Raw genomic sequence first — 22139 nt, 5'->3', positions numbered from 1 at the left:
TAAGAGTTAAAACAAACCAACCGACCCTGACAGACAGGGCGGGTACAGTCACTCGCTAACAGCCATCCCCCCTGGACAAACCAGGGGCTGCCGGGGGTGGGAGACGAGGGGGCGGATTTCAAAGCGACCGGGGGGAGCCGATGCCGTCCGTGGCGGCACCGCGTCCGGCTGCTCACCCCACGGCGGAGTCTGTGCTTCGAGGGGCGGCCTTGCGGGGCTGCCGGGGACGACGCCCCTGCCTTAGCTGGCCTCATCCGAATCGCTGTAGTGGGAGCGGGGCGAGAACTCCCCGTCGCTCCTGTGGGACCGGGGCGACGTCTTGCTCCTCTCCTGCGGCGGCTGCCCGGGCTGCGGCAGGAGGAGGGCGGGGGAAGGGGCTCTCTGTCCCATCAGGGCGCCCTCCGCAAAGGAGAAGTGCAGCGGGTCGAGCTGCACCGAGTAGCCCCCCGCGGCCGGCGGCGGGGGGAAGCGAGTCCGGCCGTGCCCGGGGGGAGACGCTCTGGGCGGCCCCGGCGGCGGCGCCGGCGGCCCCGGCGGAGCTCCGGCCCCGGCGGCGGCGCAGGGCGGCTCGAAGGGGGCCCCGCGGTGCTCGGCCTTGCCGGAGCCGTCGGAAGGAGCGGCGGGGCCGTGCAGCAGCTCGGCCAGGGCGCTGATGTAGATCTGCGCCATCTGCAGCGTCTCGTACTTGGAGAGCTTCTTGTCGTTGTTGAAGGAGGGGATGACATTGCGCAGCTGGTCGAAGGCGTGGTTCAGCCCGTGCATCCGCCGCCGCTCCCGCGCGTTGGCCGCCAGCCGCCGCTGCTTCTGCACGCCGCTCACCTGCGCCCGCAGCCCGCGGAACGGGGTGGGGGTGCCGGGGCGCGCCCCGACGGCGCGTCCGCCCCGCGCCGGGCGCTCCGCCGACAGAGCGAACCTACAGCCCGCGGCACCGGGCTCTCCCCGCCGCTGCATGTCTATGAGGACGCTCCGTCGCGCCCGCCTGGGGGAACATCCTTTTCCTTATAACCAAACCTAGGAGGCTCCGGTAAATACCCGCCTTTGCTTCCCCACGCCTGGCGGGAGTAGCCGTCGGTCCGCCCGGCTCTCGCTGCGGCCGCAGCGACCGTGCCCGAGGTGTCGGTGCGGAGCGCTGCCCGCTCGGGACGGTGCGGACGGCGGTGCAGGGAGCGCGGCGCTGCCGTGCGGAGGTTCGGCCGCGAAGCCGCCGAGGGAATGCCCTCGGTTTTAGAGCGGTAATCCCGGGGACACGCGGGAAGCCCACGCGGGACCCGGTAGGTGAGAAGCGGTGGCGTTTGCAGCCGGGACAGCACATTGCCCCCGGAGCTGCCACGTTTTCGGCAGGGTCCCGATCCCCCGCGAGCGAGTCCTTTTGTTGGGCCAACAATAGCTGGCCAAAGGTGGTGGAGAGGGAAATAGCTCCGTGCACGCATCTTAACTTCCCTTCCGCGCTGCCTCCCCTCCCGCCACCGCCGCCTGCCTGGAGAGGAGAAGTGGAGGTTTGCCCGTGTGAATAGGCGTGTGGAGAACAAAGTGATGGGCACAGTATGAGGTAGATATGTTTTTTCAAAAGTGAATAACTCGCAAGCCAAGGAGGGAGCGAGGGAGCCCAGCAGCTCAAAGCCGAGCGGCAGTGACATGGAATGAGCAGCCTCGCTGCTGGTTTAGGAAGCTGGCTGGGCACACTTGGCGCATGGCAGGCGCCTGGGGCCCACCTTCCACAAACAACTGGATGGTACTGAGAAAGCGGAAAGCTGATGGTTTGCTTTCTTTACAAACAAACGGAGGCAAACCTTCTCTCTATTCCTTTTTTTTTTTTTTCTTTTTTTTTTTTTTTCTAGCTATTATGCTTCAAAGGCAAAAGCTGTTTTATCCCCTCCAAAACAAGTTGTCAGTTTCTGACCAAAATGGAAGTGTTTACTCTGTAAGAAGGATGGTGGTAAGGAGCAGAAGTAATACCTTGTTTCTGTATAGTATCCATAAAGTTGCCAGACCATCTATCTGTATCGAGTAAAAACTTTCATACTCTCCTATTGTCTAACCCTCCCTCCCTTCAATAAATGCTTCTGTCGTTAACAGGGGAAAAAGCCCTCAGTGCTGTGCTGCATGGTGCCGTTTGCTGGCTAAATTCCCAGCCCCCCGGCTTCTCTTTCAGTCCGCAGGCAGCACGTGCTCCTTTCCTGGGTGCCCGTGGCACAGGTGTGCATCGCCAGCAGCCCTGCTGTGCTCTCCTCCCCAGGGTTAATCCTGTGTGTTTCCTGTTTGGGCACCGGGTGCCGCGGCTGTGAGCTGTTCCATGCAAGAACTGCGAACCAAACCTTGGAAATGAGTGGGAGCTTTGCTGAGCAGTAGCCACTGACAGCCTAGCAAGCTCCCAGCATGGGGGGAGCCAGGCTGGTGCTGTGTTGAAGTGCTGAACATCTCCCTCCAGGCTGGTGGGCTGTGTGGCTGTCGGGCCTTCTTGACAGCAAGCCAAATCCTCCATCCCACAAACCATCCACTGGCCTCTGGGCACAGAGGGAAGCAGCATCCCATTAGCTTCTCATGAGGATGCAAGGTGGCTGATGCCCCCTTGCATCAGACCCCGGCCTCTGGACACCCCAGGGCTGCTGTCAGGTGCTGGGGACTTCCCTTAGCAGTACCTCAGTGACCGTATGGAGCACTGGGGACATCAGCCGAGCACCTCAGCGTGCTCCTGGGATGGGAGAAGTTCCTGGCTGGGAAACAGTAACAGCTGCTTATTTTTCAAGTGCATGTTTTGTGAGCGCATGCACACTTTGAAACTGGAGGCATCTGAGACTCACTCCACAGTTTGCCTTTGAAAGGACACACACAAAAAGCCATTTTCCCCACCAACACCACTGCTCAGAGGGGGAAAAAATGTTCCATTGAAATCCAGTGCTCTCTGTATCTGCTGTGTGTGCACACTCTCAGAGTCAAAGGCAAAGGGTGGTTTATGTCAGCACTGGGTTTAGCTCTGCTCTCCCAGAATAAGATAAATGTAAGTGATGAAGAACTCCTGGGGCTGGCTGAACTCATTTTGTATTCAACACTGCCCGGCCCTTTTCACTTTCCTTTCTCCCTCTCTTTGTATGTTCAAGCCTACTTGAGTTTCTTTTTTTCTTTTGTAGAAGTTGGTTCTTTTGAAGCGGTTCGAGGCACGCCCTGCTGCAAAGGGGACTTCACGGGAGTCGGAAACACAGGCACACCGGTCTGAAACACTTACTGTACAATAGCAGGAATGTAGGAAGCCTTGAAAATGAATCTCCTCTAAGCAAGTGTCAAAGCTTTCAGAGGAAAACAAACTGAACTTATCCCCGTATCTTTATGCATATTTTGCCTCCACTCCTCCTTTCCTCTCCCCCCCACTCCCAGCCTGGTTAAGAGCCCAGGCAGCAGCTCGGGGTCAGGAGCGGACTAATGTTACAGAAAAGTGGGTTGCAAAAGGGGGGACAGCAGACTTGCTTTAAAAAGCCTCCTCTATCATTACAGCCAGAGACATTTTGAAAGCACACAAAGCACATGGGTCAGTCCTCAGTTTGTACTCAACACTCTAATTGCTCATGCAATGCCATTTCAAAATCAGTCAGCTTCTCTGCACTGGTCAGAAAGTATTTTATTCTTTCTCTTCCCTTTCCCCACTTTCCCATGTGTTCTCCTGTTTCCTCCTTTCCTTTTGAAAAGTACATGGGGGAACACACAGCCCTCTTTGTACCTCCCCTGGTCTTCAGGCAGTAAAACCCACAAGTGGAGAGAGACCAAGGTGTGAGTCTTGCTCACTGAGATAAGGTAATCCTCGCTGAATCTCAGCTACAACCAGCCCAGGCCACCTGCAGGAGGAGGGAAGGGGGATTTCTGCCCTCCCTGTGGCTGGCCTGCTCCCTGGGATGGCAAACCCCATCTAGGAGCTACTACAAAGACAAACAATGTACAGCTGAATTATTTTCAGTCTCATGGACTGCATCATCAGAATACTCACCCACATAAAGCATTCATACTTTATTCAGAGCAAGACTGCTTAAAGCAGAAAAGGGTCCAGCAGCAAATGTTTCTTAGGCTCCTCCTATGACCAGTGTCTAATGCTTTACTGTCAAATGTGTTTTAAATGCACATTAGAAGTGATGATTGCAAGGAACGCAAGAGCCCAGGTACTGGGGAAATCACATTTCTGATCCCTGCCCCTTTCCATTGAGGACAACCAGAACCATGCTTGTTCTGCAGCAGTGGAAAGGGACAGGGTTCAGAATGCAGAGCAATTTTCCTAGGCAGATCATTACACTTACCCAATGCCATGTGCTTCAGCTCTTGGAGGGTCTGTAAAACTAATTCCCATTTCTTGGTGACACTTACCTCCATAAATATCTTTGCTCTGGGGCTAACCCTGTGGACACTTGCAGTTGTGTACAGTTAATTTTAGTGCAAGTACCTCCACTGCCTCCAAGAGAAATGCAAAGCATTGGTACAACAATACTTGCCTACCTCCTGGGGCCATTGTCAGGCATAATGAATTCAGCCTGGTGATACAGTTGGAAATCTTATCTATGGAATTTGTATCTACATTTTTCCTATTTAAATGTATATAGCTGTTACTGAGACATTATTTTATGCTTATATTTTAAAAATAAATACCTTCATATTCAAGGAAGCATCACTCATAATAATTTTCCTTTGATCATTTTGTTTTAAACCCTTTTTTGTTTTGTAGTCAGCTTGGCAAGGAGGTTCCACTAAAATTGCTAAATGCCTTCAGTCCCAGCAAACTCACTTCTCAGCTGTGGGACACTTTGAACAACGGTGTTGTTCCAGGTGTAGCTTGTTCACCCTTTGCAGCAGGAACAATTCTGTAGGGCCTGTGCATGCTCACAGGCACCACCCACAGGTCCCTCGTTTTAGTTACTCTTGAAATGAGCAATAAGAGAACACTATGACCATCTGTGCTTTATGAACAAGTGCTTTCTAACATGCTTTCATTAGGCTGCTAGTTGATGTGTTTTACTAGTATAAATCACTCAAGCAACAAAATTACCACTGTGATCAACAGTTTTACAGTAAATGATTGATACTTCATTTAGTTTAAGATCAGAGAATTAACATCAATCCATCTACAGAAACAATATATTTCCTTCAAATCACATCTGGTCACTTCCTCTTGCTCTGAAGGTCTCATACACAAGAGCCCAGAGAATGTAAATACTCCAGATTTGCTGGCACTAGATTTATTTCTTTTCTTAACTGATCACCTCATCATTCCCCTTTTCACTGTCACTTTAGCCACTGCACAAAGTACAGTTACAAAGGTTTGCTCTGGGAAAAGAATCTAGTCATAGCTGGAGATATAAATGAAAAAAATCAGCTTGCAGGCTCTTTGTGGCATAGTAGTAAGACATAAGTGAACATGAGAGAAAAAAATAACAGTTGACATGTAAGCAAGAGGGGAAAAAAAAAAGAAAAAAAACATTTGAAAGAGTCTGCCTTGTGTCTTAACAGCAGCATTACTTGAGCAGTAACCTGGGAGCATAGGGGGCTGCTTCAATTGTGCTGGGCCTTCGATCTGCTGTTCTCACATCCATCACCCACAAAGCTCTTGGCAATCAGGCAGCCCAGTCCCTGAAGGAGGTTTCTTAGCTGTGGAAATGCCAGCCTGGAATCTGAAACTTTGAGAGTCTCCTGAGGAGGGAACGTTCCTAAAATGTGAAGAGTAAACATTTACAATCACAGAAGCCAAAACAATGTGGAGAACAGTGGTCCTTCTAAGGGGAGAAAATCAAGTGAATGGATGCAGTCTAGTGCTGATCAACATCTCACATCGATCCCTAAGGGCTGAGTATTTCCCCAAGGAAACCTCGTCAGCCAAGAAAAAATACTACCTTGCCATTCATGGGAAATCCTCTCATTTAATCCCTGAGGGCAAAGAGCACAGGGCTTCTAGGAAGAATCCATTTCCAACACAACACAGCACCAACAGAGCTTTCAGGAACTACCCCTGTGAAAGGCTGTGAAAAGAAACCTTTCTGAAGACATCTTCAGCTGGTCCACTACCTTGTAAATTAGGATGTCTAAGAATTTCTACTTGTTAAAAAAGCAGAACTATTAATTTTTTCCCCCCTTCCTGGGGTTAAGAGAGAAAGACATACACAAAAATTAAGCATTAAAGAGAACTGAGTTTTAGGGGCACCTCAAAATTCCAAGCCATGCAGAAGACTCTTCCCAGTCTATTAGACATCAGACAGCTTCAGCAGAGCATTGCTTGTGGCACCTGTGACAGTGTCCTCATGGGTTTTGTTCAAGCAGCGGTGCTCAGCTGCAGTCCTGTAGCTCTTGGGAAGCAGTTCTCCTGTGGCAGTCGGCTTGCAAAACCCTGACTGTAGCAAGACCTTTACCTCTGGCATAGCCCTGAGCTGCAGAGCTGATTAGTCTGGAGAGGGAGGGAGACTTAAAAGCATTTCTGTTTCTCAGGCATGCAGGATGATTTGACCTGCATAAAAGTTTTAGAAATTCCTAAAGGGTGAAGGCTAGTGCTCATCTGCAGTGAGCAAGGGCTCTGTTGGGGCAGCAGGTGAAGCCAGACACACTGACGGCCAGGTGCTTGACAGCTTTCATCAGGAACCCGCCTTGTGCAGTAGCCCGGGTGTGTGGCTCTCGTGTCAGGGGGCACAGATGAGCTCAGTGAGAACCCGAGAGCTCAATTTTGGAGGGAGGGATGACAGGAGTAACCAGCATCCCACCCTGCCTGGTTCATGAAGCAGAAATCCCCACCTCTTACTTCAGCACAGGCGGCCTATCCACGCTAGGAGGAATTACCTGTGTCGTAGGCCTCTGTGCCTTCACACCTCAGAGAGAGCACGAGGCGACATCCATGGGAAAGCAGCACACACGCAATGTTCACCCAAAGCTGCTCTGCCGAACAAAACCCCGGTGCCTCCACGGGTCCTTGAGCGCCGCGCCACAGCCGCCTGGCATGGACTCGCGGGCATTTCTCTCCCATCTCTCCCAGCCAGTCAGGTTCCTCAGGCTCGGGAATCCTGCTCTGCTGGTGCTCGGTGGGCACCGCTGGCCAGCCGGGCTGGCCGAGCCCACACCACGGCGCTGGAGGCGCCCCCAGAAGCCTCGCCCTGGTGAGACGGCGGCGCGGCCACCACCCGGTCCCCTCGGGTGGGGCGTGCGCCCCGGCGCTGCCCCGCTGCCGGCAGCAGGTTGAATATTGTAGGTGTGGGCGATTAAAGTGTCGCCGGCACAATGGCGGTCTGTGTCCCATTCGCCACGCCCGGGCTCCTCTTTGGAAAGCGCACACAAGAGGTGACAGGGCGCTGGCCCCCGCCATTATCCCGGCGGCATAGCGGCGCGGCCCGCCCCGTTTCCCGGGAAATGGCGCTCCCCGGCCGCCGCGGGACCACCGCGGCCGCGCCCGGCTCCGCGCTCCCCCCTCCCCTGCCCCGGAACGGCGGCCCCGTGAGGGGGGATGGCGAGTGCCTGGCGAGGGGGAACCGCAAGGCCACTGCCGGCGCCCCCGGGGCACTTTTCGGGGACAAGAGCCGGCGGTCCCGTCGAGACACCAGCGGCACCGAACGCACGCCGCCGCCGCCGCCGTGAGGGAGCCGGAGGCGGTGCCGCAGCGCCATCGCCCGGGCGGCGCCGGGCAGCGCAGGGCCGGGCCCGCCGCTCCTTCAGCGCGGTTCTCTGCTCCTCGAAACAGCCACAGTACTGTTTTACCCCGTCTTTCCATTTTTTTTTTTTTTTTTGTTTTGTTTTGTTTTGTGTTTTGGAAGTGCCCACGATTAACTCAGGAAGATGAAGTGCGTGGCAGTGGATGGAGACGGATGTGCGGGCAAATGCAGCACACCTGCCACTTCCTCACGTGGCTTCACCCCGTGAAACAGAAATTCGTGTGACTGCTCCGGGTTAACTTCTGTTTGTACACTCCAGCGAATTACTGTATGCTGTGAGTAATAAACCCTGTGTCTGTAATGCCATGAGTAATAATTCACTCGCTGTAAGTTTTGGAAGGAAAAGCTGCTTTTATGTGTCCATACTTATGGAATAAATGTTTAAGAATATTTATGGATGTGTTTTCTCTTTTCGAACAACTCATGTAAGACACAGCAGACTAAATATATATATGGATAGACCTACTTTTTTTGGACGATGTAGAAAGTCTTAAAAAGTGAAGAGTGCAGTGATATTTATTGAAGACAATAAATGTTTCTTTCAAAAGTCAGATTTCCAAGTGTATCTCCTCTACTTCTACCTATCTTTTATCTCGATGTAAGAAAAACAAAGCTCCCTGTGTCCCATATCAGCTCCACTTTTTGTATTGTGTAGATGGGCTGACAGGATAATTTTTGAATCATATAAAGGGGTTTGTGGAATTCTGTTTTGTTGGCAGGGACAAGGTAAAAAAAACTTCATCTGCAGTATCTTAAACCTGGGGAGACATAAAAACAATCCAAGTAAGAGCAGATTTGATTCAGAAAGGTCTGTAAAAGTTACAGCAAGACAAACCATTCCGGTGGTGCCTGAGCACTATTTCATAAAGTAACTTGCTTTCCTGTTACACGACATCAATTTCTTGCTGTGTTTGCTGTCACGCTGCAGAGACCATTCCTTAAAAATGTTTCAGATAGAAGGAGTAGCAAGTAACCTCATTATTAGCTTTGTTCACAGTATTTGCTTTCTTTTCTCCAGTTCCCCATGTGTAAGCAAAAGAATTAATTAGTAACAACATGGGTCAGCTGTGATTACTCTTACTGTGGTCCACAGTGAATATTCATATCCAGGGAATATTCAAAACCAAACAAGACCTCCCCACTGTGTGTGTGAAGAACCATGTCCCTCGCCAGTGGGGGAGAAAGGCGAGCTTACCAGCAGTGGCAGGGCTACAATGCACTCAACAGAGCTGCCTGCTCCTCCTTTTTTTTTTTTTTTCCTGGCACTTGAGAGGGACATGAGCAAGACTGGCAGAGTGCAGAAAATGTAACACACAACCCACAAAAAAGTGTTTGTGGGTTTTTTTTTTTTTCCCCCAGCCATGCTTTTCAGTTTCTAGCAGATGTATAATATTTACCACCTTCTCACTCCCAGTAAAAATGCTTGTCTCAGGATCTTCTGGCTGTGCTGAGTGGGAGAAGAGGGTCCCTCTGCAATCTAGGGGCATAAGTGACACCTCTGAGTCCTTCTTTGAGTGGCAACAAAAAAAAAAAAAAATTAGATTCATGTGGAGCATTTTCCCATGTGTAGAAGGAGAGTACGGTATTTCCAGTCCAGGAGTACCAGTGTGGTGGACCAGGATACTGCACCCTGTGTATCAAAGCTGCTGCTGCTGCAGCCCCACAAGGAGGGAGAAGTTGGGCAAAGCTCAGCTGACCCATCAGACAACCAGGTGTGAACCCTCAAATTAGGTGTGGGTGTGTCTGGAGAGATTTTTGCCATGAAACAAATCCTTGTTTCTTTTCTCCTCCTGTTCTCCACAGCCCACCAGGGCTCTGGTGCTGTGTCCCACTGGAGGTGGATGCACACAAAGAGCTGAAGCAGAGACAGCAGTGGCTGAGAGCACCCGGCACTGGGTGCTCACGTGGGGGGCTGTAACACGAGGCACTTGTGGGGCTGTGAAAGCAAACCTGCCTGCTGCACCTCACAGCGGCTGTACCTGGCTGGGTGCCAGGTGCCCACCAAAGCTGCTCCATCCCTAACCTTCCTCAGCTAGACAGGGGAGAGAAAATATAATGAAAGGCTCATGGGTTGGGATAAGAACAGGGGAAATCATTCACACATTACCATTGTTGGCAAAACAGACTTGAGTCAGGGGAAGATAAATATAATTTATGTCCAATCAGATCAAATAAGTGGGAAGTAAATGAGTAGTAATGAGAAGTAATGAGAAGTAAACCCAAATCTTAAAAATGTCTTCCCTGCACTCCTCCTTTATTCCTGGGCTTAACTTTACTCCTGATTTTCCCTACCTTCCTGCCCCTCAGTAGCCCAGAGGGACCAGGATTAGGAGCTGGGTCAGTTCATGACGCATTGTCTCTGCTGCTCCTTCCTCCTGAGGGAAGGACTCCTCACACTCTTCCTGTACTCCAGTATATGGTCCCTCCCATCTTCATGAACTCCTCCAGCATGTGTCCCTTCCATGGCATGCATTCCCCCCAGAACAGGCTGCTCCAGTGTGGCTCCCCCACAATGTCACAAGTCCTGCCAGCAAACCTGCTCCAGCGTGGGCTCCTCTCTCCATGGCTCCTTTCTCCTGATCTGTCAGGATCCTGCCAGGAGTCTGCTGCAGCACGTGCTTCCCACAGCATTCCTTTGGGCATTCATCTGCTGTGCTGTTCTCCATGGATCTCTGCTCCACCTTGGCCTCCATGGGCTGCAGGGACACAGCTGCCTCACCATGGGCATCACCACTGGCTGCAGGGGAATGTCTGCTCCAGCGGCTGGAGCACCTCCTCCCACTTTTTCTGCCTGACTGGGGCTCTACTGTTTCTCTCACCCATTCTCACCCTCTCTCCCAGTGGCAATTGCTCCTGGGCAGGAACATTTTTCCCTTATTAACTCTGTTATCCCTGAGGCACCAACACCATTAGCTGTCTTGTGTAGTGGCAGGTCCCTTTTGGGGCTGGCTGTCATGGGGTATCTTGGACATGGAGGAAGCTTTGGGCAGCTCCTCACAGAACCCATCCTTGTAGACCCCCACCCCCACTGCCAAAATCTGGCCACACAAACCCCAGGCAGCTCTCATTTACTTTACTGCCACCTCAGACACTGCATGAGCCAGAAGAGCAACCTAGGGAAGCACCTGCAGCTGGGTGGTTACTTCAGGAACTTGAAGACTGTCTCATGCACCCCCAAAACCTCTAATCAAGTAATGGGCTTGCCTTTTAGCTCTTTATTTTGATTTGGAGGCTCAGCCTTTTAATGGATGACAGCTGGATTTGCAAATAAATCAGTTGTTAACGTTTGGTGTGGCACCGTGCAGCACTCCCTTATCCCATCTTTTGTTAGTACATCACCCCCTTAGAACAAAGAAAGGGACACAAATGTTTAGGTTTTTTTTCAGAAAGGGGAAAAATTATCATATATGGAAAGAAATGTTGGCCTTACTAGTGCTGGTAGGAATGATTAGCTACAGAAGCACTGAGCTGTAATGTCATGGTGGAGGAGTGTCCTGTGCTTGCTGGGCTGCAGGTAGCTGTCTTTTTCCACTGGTGTGGCAGTTATTGATCCCAGAAAGATTTATTTTTCCCCTTACAGCAGTGAACTGGTATGACCCAGTAGTTATGACTCAACAGTTTAGTTTTCCAGCTGTGATTTTTTTTTTTTTTCCTTTTGACAAATGTTGCAGAAATAGATTCTGTAGTACATACAGAGTTTACACCACTGTGATGAATGGCATGGGGAGGGAGGGCACAGGTTTTGTAACTCTTGACAGGTAGTATATTTATTTTTATAGCTACACCTCTTGACAAGTATTTTCTTTCTAAATTAAGCTGTTGGTTCCTGAAATTTTGAGGCATTGGTAAAATTTTTATGTTTAGAAATTTGTTAAGCTATGAATCACGTTCCCTGCTCTGACCTTCTTTTGGAGGCTTCTATTTCCAACCTCATGAATGATGCCTTGGGTGAGATATAACAAGCTGATAGATTGTGATGATGTCTTCACAGTTGCCCACTGCTGTTGATGTGACACGTGGATGCATGTGTTCATGTCCCAGTGTTTATCAAAAATTTTGTTTGTGACTCAGATTAAGGGGGAGAGACTTGGTTTTGACATTTATTTCAAAACAGCTCTGCAGAGTGAAGAGGAAACATTAATTAGTACTGAGAGAAAAAGGGTTAAAGCATGGCTGCGTTGGTGTGATGCCTTTGCTGTTTTGGAGACTATTTTTGTTTTGTTAGCTACAGCCATGAGCATGTACAAAGGAAGCTGGTTTACTTTTCATGTCATCAGCTTTGAGCAGAGTTAAGAAATCAAGCTTTTTGGGGGCATTAACCTCCAGTAAGCTGCAATGACCCAGCAAGTGTTCACAGAAAGGATGTTGTCATCAATTCATAGCATCCTACATAAGTAGTAAAGGAAGAGAAAAATCTGATTTGTTCAGGGAAACAATCCCAGCACTTTTTTGGGTGAAGTCAAGAGAGACACACAAGGGACTTTGGCACTGGTTGTGCTGCAGCTGTGTCCCTCAGGGCTGCAATCATTCACTTGGTTGGCTCAGCAGAACTATTTATCTCCAGGTATTCACTGCTGGTCAATAGAAACATCTTTCTAGGTGATTCTTTGAAATCAGATAAATGTGTTTTCTTCCACTACTCACTTTTTGTTTGTAGGTGGTATCTCAAAAAGGTCATATAACTGCAGATACCATGCAAACAACTCATCTTTATAAACAGCTGGCTTGTGTCTCCAGTGGAGCTACTGCAGCAGAAACACTTCACAGTCTTTAACACTATCACTTCCCTGGAATTTGTTGTAAAGAAAGGGAAGTGTCACATAGGGTTCACCATGATGTAGCCCGTTATAGAGAGTACATCTGTCATATCTGTAAAACTGCCTGCCTCTAGAGAGGTGTGTCTGTGAGTGTGACAGGGACACAGTCCCTGACTCAGGGGAAGATAAATATAATTTATGTCCAATCAGATCAAAGGAGGGTAATGAGAAGTAAACCCAGATCTTAAAATGTCTTCCCTATTTGGGAATATAATAATGTTGCCTCTTTTTAGGTGATTGATCCCCTGAATGCCTGCTAAGCTTAATAGAAAATTGTAACAGGTCAGGAATATTATTTAAGTGAATAAAATGCACCGAATGTAAAAAGCCAGGAGACAAACTTTGGATGCTGCAAGTTAAATTGTCATGGCTGATGTTATTGCAGCACAGCTTGCTCAATGGGTTAAAATGTTAATGAAACTTAAAGACTGAGAAAGCCATCATGAATAAAATATGGCCTACCTTCTCTCATCCTAAAACTTTTGTTTTAGGCAATATATGTCCAGTATCAGAGGAAATTAACCTCTGTGCAAATAAAGATGGCAAAAAGTGATTCTATAAAAATAAAAGCCATGCTCCAAGAAAATTTCTGCTATTATACTAAAACAGATGAAGTTGGGATGCAGTATTTCTAAAAATGATGTCCTGTACATGTCAGTGCTATGGAACTCTAAACTTATTCTCCAAAATGCTGTTCGTAAATGCTCTCTGAAATCTAAGCCTTACATTGATAAACATGGTAAACCTTGGTGTTTTCCACAGGTGCTCTTCACTGAGCTGACTCACAGCAGCCTGAGGAGCTCATCCCATCTCCATGAGCTAAAACCCTTCAGTAGCAGTGCAGCAAATCCACGAGTAGATTACCTTGCCACAGGCTGAAAATCCCACAGCACTCAGCAACTGAGCAGGAGGAAACACAAGTTTAGAAAACAATTTTATTAGACAAATTATTTAGACAAATTATACACAGAAAGCTCTGCCACTTGTAACTGAGGCCTCCAAAAAGTGTTTTGTGTATCTGTATAATAGGCAACACATCAAAATAGGCCTATTTTAAATATCGTACATGGTTAACAGGTTTTTTAATAGCTAAAATCACTGCAACATCTGGTATGTCCCTACGTAGCTTGTTGGAAAGGAATTTTTTTTTTTTTTTTTTTTTTGCTTTTCTCTTTTTTCTTTTACTCAGAAGTGTGGATGAGTTCATGAATGTTACAAGGGGGAAGCAAGTTGTGCATGCTTTTAGACACTTGCTACCCTGGAAACAAAATGGCCTTTTGCATGATAAGAATTCGTTCTGCCTTACACAGTAGACAATATTTGAAGATTTAGTACAAAAAACAGTGACAGTACAAGATGCTCCCCCAGAACAGAATTAGCATCAAAATAGAATAGATCTGAAGAATATACCTTTTAATTTATCCTAAAGCAAATCACATAGGCTGATTCCTATTAATCTTAGCCAAAGAATGAGTTAGATTAAAATAAGTGTATGGTTGCATTAAAAAGAAAACCAAACCAAAAAACTCACAGGATAAACTGCTTGCTTTCTACTTAACCGCATTTTTAGTTTAAGGATTACAAATTGAAAGCTCTTCCTACATTTCTAACAGGTAACAGTGTTACTTGAAAAAGCTGGTGCCAAAGTAGGCACTGGTTTTGCTCTCACTGCTGTTCTTTTTCTTGCTTTATACAGTTGGCACTAATGTAAAAATACATAGCTCCTCTAAATCTAACTTAACATAGAAAGGGTTAAACTGGGTGCCTGTTTATGTTTTTTTCCCTTAGAACAACACATGATTATAATTAAGGCCACATCTGTGTATCTTGAGGGCTTTTTTTTTTTTTTCTCCACTCATGCCATTATTGTATTGATTACCTGTGCTGATTTGGGAAAGGATTTATTGACCTTTGATCCATGTTTAACTGCTCTAGAGCTATATCAGTTGCTCATGAACATGGTATGCCTAAGAGAGAATTACATTTGTTTGATTAATTAAAAGGAAAACTATCAAGATTAGTCTTATAGAATGCTCAAAAGCCAATGCAAAACCTAATCAAAGGAGTTACATCTAGGTACAAATGTTAAATTGCCCTGGATGCTCTAATAGAAAAGTATAAAATATGCTCTGTTGGCAAATGATGCAAGTCAGAATAATGTTAAAGCAACCTGTCTTTTCTAAATGAAAAGACACCCTGCACTGTACATCTCTCTTGTATACAACACATTTTTACTAAAGCTTTATTAAATGAATTGCAATAGCAACGGCTGCCATTTTATAGCTATATATACATGTGTGTATATATATATATATATACACATACATGTGTGTATATATGTATATATATATGTGTGTATGAGATACTAATTTATTTAACACAACAGAGGCTTCTGCCATATGATACAGTTTACTGTACATAAGAAAAACTTTTAACACTGTACAATCACATAAAGGTCATATGCACTGTTGCAGTGCAGAAGTAGATTTAACTGTAGTCTTTACTGGCATAGTAATGGCTTTTTGTAATCCTACAAAATTGCATTCTTATATTCTTATATTATGGGGCCTGAATGATTTTTAACTTCATTTGTTTTCCTTTCTTTTTTTTTCTGGTTTTTTTTTTGTCTTTTTGCCTTTTTTTTTTTTTTTATTTTCCATTTTTCAGACTGCAGGGTTTGCCTTTGGTCCACAGTTAAAAGGACGCACAGCAGTGGAGCGCTGACTGGATGCAGCAGAGTACATGAAAAATACTTCAGTTATTGCAATTATAGTAAAAAAAGGCGGTGGGGGAGGAGGAGCGAATGCCCTTCTGTAAAGTAATCCTCAGGGTTTTCCTACGCATGAATCGTTGCTTGTATCCTATATTTAAAGTATATGAAAAGCCTGAAGTAACCAAAACCTAACATGGTGATAAACTGAAGAGTAAGTGATTCAAGTAGTACAGAGAATAAGGGGAGGCAGAAGAGACCAGACTGTGAAAGCAGAGAAGAGGAAGAGGAAGAGTTGCTACTAATAATTCTGATTCTTAAATAAAATAAAGAAAAAAAAAACCCCAAAACAACCCCTGAAGAGAAAATAACCCTCAAACAAATTTAAAAAAACCAAACAACCCAAACCACAACCTTCAAAAGCAAAAAATAAGGAAAGGAAGAAAGGTTACATCCATGTTAGTCCCACAATATTACAGCTGCTCCTTGCAAAGGGAGTCCTAAATAAGAAACAGTGAAGAAACTTGTTCTGATGCTCAGATGGAGGTGCCTCGGTCTGGGTCGCTGCCGATATTCAGGCCCAGGGTAGGAGTTGGTTGGTAAGGGATAGATGACATTGTTTTGATGGGGCTTCTGAAAAAGCCCCCGTTGGGTGCCCTGTGCCTGAAAGGGCCAGTTCGGTGCTCGGGCATGCTGCCGAAGGAGAATCCCGAGGCGGCTTTAGCAGACAGCGTGCGGCTCAGAGTCTGGATCTGCTCTGGTATGAAGGTGGTTGTGGTGATGTGAGTGTTCCTGAAGTCACTGATTTGCTCCAGTGCCTGACGTGTGGGTAAAGTGTCAATGTCCAGCGGGGTCAAGTCAATCGATGAGGTGGAGAACTGTTTATGGGGACTGTCGTCGTCTGTGCAGAGGCTGTTCACACGTCTGTGGAGGTGCTCCAGGTCGATCTCCTTGTCGTCCTGGGGAATGAGAAAAACAAGAGGCACCACTCACCATCGCCATTTGTGCTGGGCTGAAGTTTCACAGGGTGATCAGCACTGCTCGGGGAGCACAAGGCACAACTGACTAGAGCTGGCTCTTGGCTGGCGGTGTCCTGAATGTCACCAGCGAACTCCCCCACCGCCCGAAGCCAGGTGGGCAAAGCCAAACTGAGGCAGGCCCTTACACCACAGCTACCTTCAAACCCTGGATCCAAACAACAAAACTCAAAGCGCCACTGGTAGCTTTTCAGGAAAAGGCAAGCTCAGAGCTAGGTGGGTTAGACTAGCAACAGCTGAACAGAAGTAAACTGCATAATCTCAAATGCCTGGAATGATGCCAGTTCTTCAACTCTGCAATGAGAACTAAATTTGGATGTCAACATGGGAGCCTCTGAGGGATCAGGTTGCCATCTTTGTCATCCTCTCAGGGTTTAAGGAAGGACTAGAAACTTCTCAGGTTCCTTTTTGCCTTTATAATGTAAATTGTGGTATGGAAAAGCTGAACATACAGAGAAAAAAACCCCAAGCACTGGTGACTCATTGACATGGAACAGAAAGGAGTACACCAGGCAATTTTAAATTACAATGTCAACAGAGGGATTAATTTTCTCCTCACCTACAAAGAAGCAATTCCATCTATTCTGATGGAATTATACTTTTGTGGGTGAGAAGAGAAGGCAGCCTGATGTGTTTATTATAATATATCATCGCTTCTCTTACCTCTGTCCCTTTTCCTTCTTAAATCTCTCTTCCCAGAGAATGCAATTCAACAGGTTTGTTTGTTATAATTGAGAATTTAAATGCATAGAAGTTAAAAAAGAGGAGAAAGCCCTAGGTGACCCAATAAATCACCTGTGTTGTACATACATATTTATGCTGAACTGCAAAGCTTAATTCAAAGCAGCATTAAGTACACACGGACAGGGATATTCCCTCAGTCTAAGTAGTGCAGCTCATTCAGAACAAAAATCAATTTCAACTAACCTTAAAATTTACCTTAATCTCTGTGAAATTTACTGGCTCTTCCAGGCCACTAGAAATATCTCACACTCTAGGACCTCACAGAGGATAATTAGGCAGCCGATAGATGTGCACTGATGACTTCCAGCCTTGATTACTGAAATTCATTGACTGGCTTGATCCAGAGCTCCCTGAATCAATGGCAAGACTCCTAGTATATCGAATGGGCTTGAGATCCCTCCTTTCTCTAGGAATGAAGTCAAGCACTCAGTCCACACCTAGAACAAACTGCAGGAGTTGATCTACTTAGCAGAGTGGATCACTGAACATTTGCGCTGGCGCCACGCCGAACACAGAGCCCGACTGGAAGGAGACTGAGAGGCCAGCTCCCCTCCAGGACTGCACCCTCCGAGGGCAGGGACAGGGAGACAAACCAGGGAGAAAGGGGAAGACAACAGGGCATCAGGGATCTCCCAGGGACTGGGTGATCACTGACCACAAGGGCTTTGGTTTGAGCTCATCACGGGAAGGAAAAAATGCAGTGCTCGTTTCTCGGACTTAGCTTTCTGTCTATCGTTTATTCACGGGTGGACATAGACATGGATGCACATAACAACCACACAGGTGACATCAAATCCAAACGCATTCACCAAACGCTATCTCCTCAAAAAATTTGGAGCTGCATACGGATGCAGGAGAACTGGGGCCACATCAGAAGCTAAAGAAATGTACAGAGGCTCGATTAGTGTGTGCAAGTCATGACTATGTCTCTGAGGGACAGTCCTAAATATTTTCCTTTTTTTTTTTTTTTTCTGTTTTTTGTTTGTTTGCTTTTAATTTTGAAACAAAACAAACATACAAATACTTTGTAATTTAAAGTGCCAATCGGGAAAAGATTGGAATTTCATAGTTTCTGAGCCTCGAAGAGTAACTCAAAATAGTCCTCTTTCTTTTACAGAGATGCATTTGGGGCTAGGGTCAGACCAGTGAAAATATATAAGCGGTGATAATCTCCCATGCTTAGCCCACAACCCAATCTCCACCCAATCGATACACCAAAATGAGACCCACTCACAGTAAGATTGTGCATATCTCCATAATATGATCTTTCCTCTTCTCTCTTGTGTGATCAGTAGTGAAATATTCAGCAGTTTTCACATTTAAATTATCATCAGGCTTCAGAGTCAACATCCCATTGAGATTACTGGGGCGGTTCATACTTCTCTCAGAGCTACTGTTTAAGGCTGTCTGCAGACTCAGGCAGACATCAGTGAATGGGTTACTTCTGGCACGTGACCGAAATGTTATCTTCGCAACAATTAGACAATTTTTTTTTCAGTATAAATGCTTGCATTCTGGAGCACAAGATGGCAGCCACCAGGAAAAAGGGTTGGCTTGCTGACCACAAACTGGCCCAATCTGACCCCCGATTCTGGACTAGTGGCCTGGAAGAGCCAATGGATTTCATGGAAGCTAAAATGAATTTTAAGAAAGTTAGTTAAGATGTATTTCTTTGCTGAATGACCCCCACATCCAGGATAATGGGGACATTCAGCACATATGTCCACGTTAAACTCAGTTTTGAGCCAAGCTTTTCATTTAACGTTGAGATGAGCGTTTCAATGCTAAGCTAATGACCATGTAATAAAGATCAAGGAGGCCAAATTATACCACTTGTGGAAAGTACACACTTGAATTTCTCAGCATTTGAAAATTGAAATAGAAAATTTTATACTTGTGTAAAATATCTGTGTTGGTGTTTTTTTTCTTTTCCTTTGTTATTGATTTTCATGTTTTGCACCAGATAAAGTATGAAGTTCTGAATGTTTAGGTAAACAACAATCAAGTAAATTTTAGGGTTTTAAAATGATTTACCAGGTGAAACTACATGGTTTCCATTCCTGAGAAACCCAATTTAAAGACTAGAGATTCCTTTTTTTTTTTCCTTTTAATAATGGTCCGGTCCAGATCTTGAACAAAAAAGAAAAAAAAAAAAAAAAAAAAAAAAAAAAAAAAAAAAAAAAAAAAAAAAAAGCTTGGGAATTAAAACAGGCAAGAAAAGATTAAATGTATTTTAACATCAGTGCCAATGTTGTCTAATTAGGTGGCATAATTAATCCTGCCTGATTAGACAGCATTAGATTAGCAGAAATAAACACAATGGCGAAACTGCAGAGAAGGCAAGACTACTGCACACAAATTAACATCAATACCCCACAAGCTACACAGATGTGCCTAAGCTACAAAGACAGAAAAGCTATATTTGATAGTGCTACATTAAAGCTCTTATTAAGGTTCAGGTTTGGGTGTTGCTTTCAAGGATATTTTAATAAATAATTTTGTCCCTAATTTCTTTTTGGCATTTTGTAGAGGTAAAAACTTAATTATGAATATAAGAAATTTGGTGCAAATTTGCACAAGGCTCAGATGGCTGGTAGAGGGTCTGGTAGATTACCACAGGAAGGAAAGCATTACACATGCAGGTGTAGAAGCAAACTCATCTCAGGTGTAAAATAACATATTTCTCTGTGGCATCTGTACAAGATTTTCTGAAACAGCCTGTACCAGGTTTCAAAAGTATGCCTGGCCTGAACCTGGAAAATCTAATGTAGTCTTGCTTCCCTGGACTTCAGATGAAATAAAAAGAATTGAAGTTCATGGAAGTATCAAGAGCTTAATGTTTCTGAAAATGAGGACAAGCTTATTCAAGAAGCTGATAGCTGATTTAAGGGGCAAATTTTGCAAATGTATTTTAAAAGACTCAGCCACTGAGCTTAGAGGACGTATTTTTCAAGAAGAAGCCAAGACACCTAGTGAGAATTAGCTGTCACCAATGGGAACAATGAACTCAATATTGATGTATTAATAATGTACTATTCTACAAGTAACAATTGTATTTTACTCAGAATAGTTGCATATTTATACATCATCAATATACATTTATTTTTATTCAAGCTTTTCTAGAAAGAATAGCTAGAAAGACTTTTGAGGAACATCATTTATGTTAAAAAATCAGGAAGCTAATGAAGTATCTCTGAATTTGATTCCCCACCCTCTCTAGTGCTATAAAGTCAAGGCAGCAATCTTTAGGGTGCATGAAAATTCCCCAGGAGAAATGGAGGGTCTAATACCTCTTTTGATGGAACCCGGGAGCCTTTCCTTTTATTCCACCACGTTTCCAACATTGCAATGAAACAGGATAGGACAATCCCTGCAGCGAGGATGCAGAAAACACCTGCAAAACTTTTTATGTCCAGGGCACCTCCTTTCTGTTTGGTATCCACAGATGAGTAAAGATCACACTGACCGTTCTTCGGCCACCACTTATGCTTCAGTACGTCCATGTCGCCATTCTGCTGCAGCTCCAAAATCCTTGGGGAGAAAGCACAGAGTCAGGGGTTACACACCTGAGAGTGTGAGGGTGTAAATCTGACTGTCTTGGAAAGCCAAGCAGCAGATGAATCTGCACAGACTGATTTAGCCAGAAAAGAAAGCTTGGGTATGGGCTTGCCTGTTGGGCTGAGCATATGGATATCTGTGTTCCACTCCAGATACAGCAAAACACACTCAACTCTCTCTTTCCTTCTTTTAACAAACTCAATGAAAATGCTTTACTTCATATATTATATTTCTCAATCAGCTTTTAATAGTCTAGGGCAACTGACTTTCATAGTCCATTAGATATCTGACAATGTTTTGCATCCTAATCATTGGAGGAGAGACATTTCAATTAAAAAAAATCACAAGGAATATACATTTCAGTTTACCATGTTACACATGACGTTGTTACAAACTGGTCTTTATTGGGTTACCTACATTTGCTGCTTTGGAGAGAAAGTAAACCCATCTTACTGCAGTCAGTGATGACCTAAAGCAGTCTTGCTTAATGTCAGAAAGCAACCTGATGATAAGTGGTTCCACAGGAGGGTTCCTTGCTGTGGAATTCACTTGGACCTACATACCCAGCCTGCTGCCAAATATTTCCTGGGCAGCTTGCAAGGACAACATATTTAACTGGACTTCCTCTGGGACAAAATGTTTGAGAAATGAGAATTTTGTTTGGAAGAATATTTTCATATTTACTGCACTTATTTCTGAGGAGACAGGTGTTTGGTGGTTTTTTTTTTTTTTTTTTTTTTTTTTTAAGCATCCAGAAATGACTAGAGCAACAGTTGGGTGCCCCTGGTTATCCAAGATAAAAAATTCAATGATTACACCTAAAAAGATTAAAACAATGAAAAAATTTTCCTTCATGTAATGAATTTGGTTTTGATTTCAGTGTTGGAAGGCAAACAATTACTACTGCAATCATTTGACACAGCATGCAAAAAAGTCCAAGTGCACACAAACCAGCAGAGGTGTGGGATGTTGCTACCAGAGACACTGTAGTGCACTGCAGGAGGAAGGAAAGCTGTCCTGCTGTCTCAGGGCTGCCACAACAGCTCAGTGCAGTGATGTACGTCAGAAGGGAGTGATCTACATCTCAAAAGGGAGCTTGAATGTCCCTGTGGAGACCACAGGGCAGCTGCTCTGTGCAGAGGTGAGTCTGTCTCTGATGCTGCTTCAGCTGGTAATTGTGTCCATGAGGCCATTTAATTTGCTATGGCACATCCAAGCGGCCACTTTGCATTTGTGCTGTGGTCTTGCCAGGAATGGGAGGCTTGACACAGCCACCAGTGGCTGAAATCCCAGCACAGGTCTGGAGGGAGCTCCCACTTCCCACCTAGTACTATGTCTGGTGGTTGGGATCATAACCTCTTCAGAAGGGAACAGTTCACCCCTGTGCTGTCCCAGAGGGAATAGTGGACAGATCACAGGTGATACATGAGTCCTTAGGGATGCCAGAACCACCTTGTTCATGTAGCTTTGAGTTTTTAAGAAGTGGGACAAATTCTATGCAGTGCCTTTTGGCAGTACATTGCCCAAAGTCCCACCCTGGAGAAAGGTATTCAAAGTCAGATTTGCCTGGACTACATTTTGACTTCTCCCAAACCCAGAGACAACTCAGGGA

General features: G+C 45.8%; 2 protein-coding genes across 3 annotated transcripts in view; both read right to left on the bottom strand.

Moving 5' to 3' along the window:
- Window positions 1-240: 240 nt before the first annotated feature.
- On the bottom strand, window positions 241-951 carry ATOH1 (atonal bHLH transcription factor 1). The gene has a single exon (XM_041424483.1). It carries the CDS (start codon window positions 949-951, stop codon window positions 241-243), a length of 711 nt encoding a protein of 236 aa, XP_041280417.1.
- A 14773-nt stretch (window positions 952-15724) lies between these two features.
- GRID2 (glutamate ionotropic receptor delta type subunit 2) overlaps window positions 15725-22139 on the bottom strand; it is a 675394-nt gene continuing 668979 nt past the window's right edge. For both annotated transcript variants that reach the window (XM_041424490.1, XM_041424491.1), the window contains 2 exons: window positions 20260-20500; window positions 15725-16147 (listed from right to left, as the gene is read on the bottom strand). In XM_041424490.1, coding sequence (XP_041280424.1) covers window positions 15725-16147; window positions 20260-20500 — 664 coding nt within the window. The remainder of the gene's footprint in view (window positions 16148-20259; window positions 20501-22139) is intronic.

The sequence above is a fragment of the Onychostruthus taczanowskii genome, unplaced genomic scaffold, assembly GCF_017590055.1.
Source record: "Onychostruthus taczanowskii isolate IOZ18803 unplaced genomic scaffold, ASM1759005v1 scaffold82, whole genome shotgun sequence".
NCBI classification, from domain to species: domain Eukaryota; kingdom Metazoa; phylum Chordata; class Aves; order Passeriformes; family Passeridae; genus Onychostruthus; species Onychostruthus taczanowskii.
This window is presented reverse-complemented; position numbering and strand designations above follow the sequence as displayed.